At 38.2% G+C, this 4493-nt stretch overlaps 1 protein-coding gene across 1 annotated transcript; it reads left to right on the top strand.

Moving 5' to 3' along the window:
• The first annotated feature begins 24 nt into the window (after positions 1-24).
• Positions 25-4159, top strand: LOC106880351 (cilia- and flagella-associated protein 57-like). Its single transcript, XM_052976088.1, has one exon. The coding sequence runs from the start codon at positions 663-665 to the stop codon at positions 4032-4034; it is 3372 nt and encodes a 1123-aa protein (XP_052832048.1). The 5' UTR covers positions 25-662; the 3' UTR covers positions 4035-4159.
• The last annotated feature ends 334 nt before the right edge of the window (positions 4160-4493 follow it).

The following is a 4493-nucleotide window of genomic DNA, read 5'->3' on the forward strand; positions in this document are numbered from 1 at the left end:
CCTTCAGTTTTTGTAAGCCCTGTAAAAGAAATCGGAAGGTTGAGTTTCCAACCAGGCCTTTCACGACCTCTTAAAGCCAGGAACGTTTCAGTGGCCCCTCGTACAAGCAATGTCATTTATTTCCAGCATTCTGTGCAAACACGTCTGGCCATAAGGAAATATAACCTTCCTTGGAAACGGGTGCGGCTTGGCGACAGAAAGGACATCCGCCGTAAAAAAAAATCTGCCTCAATAAACTCCGTCTGACCCATATAATCATGGAAAAGTGGGCGCTAAAACGAAGATGATGATAATGGTGGTGACGATGATGTCATCCGTATTGTGACATAATAAATCTGCTGTAATAATCGTAACGTCGTATTCATGTGTATGTTACTGTCTTTTCGTTTCGTTTCTTTCCTTTGTCATAGTATAAACTGTACTCATACTTTAGCGCGCGCGTGTGTATATATGTATGTATATATATGTGTGTGTATATATGTATATGTATATATAGAGAGAGAGATGCATGTGTATATGTATATATATACAGAGAGAAGGTGTGTGTGTGTGTGTAGATAGATAGATAGATAGATAGATAGATAGATAGATAGATAGATAGATATGTGTATGTATATAATCTTAGGAACAATAATCTAGCAAGTTTGGGAAAACGTTTTCAAATGTCTATCTCTACAGCAACATTAAAATATTTGTCCGGGGTTAACGCGGATATTTTTACGAATGTCTTTTATTTCGATGAGCAGACAATCCTTTATTCGTGCGGTTGTCACTGTGTTTTATATAACATCGAAGAAAAGACAATGAAGTTATTCAAAACCTCACAGAAAGGGTCTGAAATAACTGCTATTGCTATAACTACTAAACGCAATTATACGGCCATTGCTTTGAAATGCGACACACCAACGGTAAACATTTTTGAATTGTACACATCACGGAAAAAGAAGTCGTTAGTTTACCCAGAATTACATTCTTCCAAGATCATAAGTTTGTGTTTCTCGTCCGATTCTCGTTATCTCATCGCCCTATGTGATGACCTATTAGGAACATTGCTTTACTGGGCGTGGGAAAAATCGAAATTGCTTATATCAACCAATGTCACGATATCAGATGTGCCGGAGGTGCTTTATCATGTTACTTTTAACCCTCAAGATAATCTCCAATTGTATGTGTTTGGCAAAGGACATCTAAAATCGTTCCGCGTCGCGGAAGGCACTGTGAATCATTTTAATTTCCCCAAAATCGAAAGTCAAGATTTCAGATGCTATTGCTGGGATAAGAACTATCGTCTTTTGGTGGGTACAAACACCGCCCGAGTGTTGTTTATCGAAGGTACGGATTTAGTAATTGATTTTAAGATATATCAATATTTGGGTACTTCTGACGAATCTGTAATGAGCCACGGAGTAACAGCAATCACCACTTACTCTAAAGGATTTATTACAGCGTGTGGTACGAAATGTGTACAGTTTTTTGGAAGAATTGAAGATAAGGATACTTACGAGTTTGTCAGGAATGTTTGGTTGCCGTCAGATGTTTTGGAAAGTTGCCAGCTATGCAAACAAATTATAAAGTGGATGGTGGTGAATCCATCGGAGGACGTTCTCGTTATAATCACCGATATGAAACAATTGTATTCTACGGGCATTGTTGAGCCTGAAATGAAATGTATGAGTCAAGCGAGTGAGTTTGATGTCTTAGTTCAACCTTTCCATTTTAAACCTATCACTGGATGTTGTGTTTGTTCGTGGAAACCTTTCATTGCAACCAGCTCTCTGGACGGTTCTATAAAACTCTGGAACTACGAAACATTTAGCTTAGAATTTTCTAAAGACTTTTCAGAAGAAGTCTACAGCATATCTATGCACCCAATGGGATTATTTCTTCTGGCAGGCTTCAACGACAAATTACGATTCATGCATATCCTTATGGATGATTTGAAATCGTTTCAAGAATTCAATATCCGTATGTGTACACATTGCAACTTCAGCCGAGGTGGTCAGATGTTCGCAGCGGTCAACAACAACTTTATACAGGTATACTCATCGATTACTTTCGAAATGGTGGCTAACCTGAAAGGTCACAACGACAAAGTTCAAACTACCGCCTGGTTTATGGATGATAATCACCTTATTTCATGCGGTTTGGATGGAGCAGTTTATGACTGGGAATTAAAAACCGGGAAGCGAATCGGTCAGTGCGTCTTGAAATCCTGTGCCTATAACGATGTTGTTATTAATCCCGTGAACAAGAATGTTTATGCCGTCGGCTCGGATAATTCTTTGAAAGAAATCCACGAGTCGGATATATTGCGAACGTTTCCAACGAGTGGCGTTGTTTTCACATCAATTGCTCTGTCATCTTCCAATACTCGGTTATTTGTAGGAACTAATAATGGTTATATAAAAGCCATCGAGTATCCTCCAACGCTAAGTGGAAAATTGTTTGATTATCCTTGTCATAGTCTCGAGGTTACACACCTGGTTTTTACGACTGATGATCGATATTTGATATCAGTATCGAAAGATGCTACGATCGCACTTTGGAAGGTCAACGAATCTGAAAGTTGGTCTTCGAAGCGGAAAGCCATTTACTGTGAAGAGATTTTAATACCAATATCTGGTTTGGAAGAAAAAAACTGTTTACTTGCAGAACTGAATTCTCGCGTGGACGAACTTGTTATGGAAAACAAATTCCAAATGCACTTCAAGGATATGCACTATAACGATAACATAAAAGAGACGACCGAGATATTTATTCAGGAAATAGAGGAGTTGAAAGCTAAAAACGAAATTTTACAGAAGGATAAAAACGCACAAGAATCGAAGCACTGTCAAGAATTATTAGATGTAAGCTCAAAGAACTACAATGAATTGCAGAAGATGGAGTTTGTCAGCGATAAGAAGCTAATACAGGAATACGAGAAGTATTCCTATCTTTACAACAACGTAGTGAAACAAGAAGAGAGTCACAAGAAACGGATACGAGAACTGCAAGAAAAACAAGAACGTATAAGAGAAAATATGACTCAGCAATACGAAAATAAGATTAAGATTTTGAAAAATAGACTTGACCGATGTCATGAAGAGCTTTTTCTGAAACAGAAAGAACACGAAGAAGTGACAAAACAAGCAGAAAAGGATGCTGATATGGAAATCGATTTCACAGTACGAAATTACAAACAACAGTTGGTTGACGAGCAAAAATCCAATTCTAAAATAAAAGACGAAAATAATATTTTGAAGAAGAAGCTCTTATCTTTCCCCAAAGAACTAAAAGAAAGCAAAGAAGAGTGCAAGAAGTACAAGGCGGAGATAAAGAGACTGAACATTATTATATATTGTCTGGATAAAGATATAGAACATTTGCAATCGGAGCTGCGTACCCAAGATGAGGGACTTCAGGACGAAGAGAAATACTTCTATGAATCGAAATTGAAAAACCACGCACTCGAGATGCTGAAATGTGAACTAGAATATAAAAAGATTATCGATCTGAGACAGCATATTGAACAGAGGGAGACAGAAATCTGTGACATGAAAGAGCAAATCAAAGCTATGCAAAGGGAGCTGGAAAATTTCACTCATCAGTTTATCATTATGGACCGCGCAACAGCAGACACGAAACAGAAACTAGCGGCCACTTCTCAAGAATTGGACAAAGAACGTACAGAGCTGCACAAAAAAACAGCTTTGTTAGACAGGTTCCTCGCCGACCTTATTGATTGCACATCTTTCATACAAGATCCGCTGAGACTGAAGAGCAGCGTCAAATTGCTTTATCAAAAATACATTGACAAGAATGTCGGTAAGATCGCCGCTACAGATCCCAACATACAGATAGAATGGGGTAAACAGCGGAACCATTTCGAATACAGCATACATACACTAAAGAGTGACTTGAATAACACCGTGAGAATGGCTTCACTGGAAAACGAGGTCCTGGTAAACGAATGCAGTAAAATGGGAGATGCATTAAAGTGGGAGAGAGAGAAAAGCCGTCGATATCTGAATTTAGTAGAACGAACTCAATGAAACAAAAAAATGAAAATAGATCTACTTTGTTGATCTTGGGATTTTTATCATTTGAGCGAAACAAAATGAATTATATGTTGTAACTTGCCCGTTTTTAATGTGAGTGATAAAAACTGTGTTCTGAAGTGAGAATTTTGTTGTTGATTTTGTTGCTAACTTATAAAAGCCAATCTCACCGAGGTCCAATTTGTCTTTTGTCTTATCATTCACGGGTCAACGAAATAACGTACCAGTCAAATACTGAGGTCAATGTAATCGACTACACCCTTCCTCTTAAATTCCATGTCGTCTGCCTTAGGCTAAAACAGTGTCGAGCTGTTAGATAAATTCGTTTGTTGTTGTTGTTGTTTTCTATCGGCGGCGGCGGCGGCAAGTGAGACGATATAAAAACCATCCGCCAGTTTCGACAGTGACAATTCCAGTCGAGAAAATCCAAGATAATGAATTATAGTGTCGCAC

Source organism: Octopus bimaculoides, chromosome 23 (assembly GCF_001194135.2).
Source record: "Octopus bimaculoides isolate UCB-OBI-ISO-001 chromosome 23, ASM119413v2, whole genome shotgun sequence".
In the NCBI taxonomy this organism is placed as follows: domain Eukaryota; kingdom Metazoa; phylum Mollusca; class Cephalopoda; order Octopoda; family Octopodidae; genus Octopus; species Octopus bimaculoides.

Bases quoted from the DNA above. Each gene is read 5' to 3' on its own strand.
- LOC106880351 (XM_052976088.1), top strand. From the start codon at position 663: ATGTCTATCTCTACAGCAACATTAAAATATTTGTCCGGGGTTAACGCG.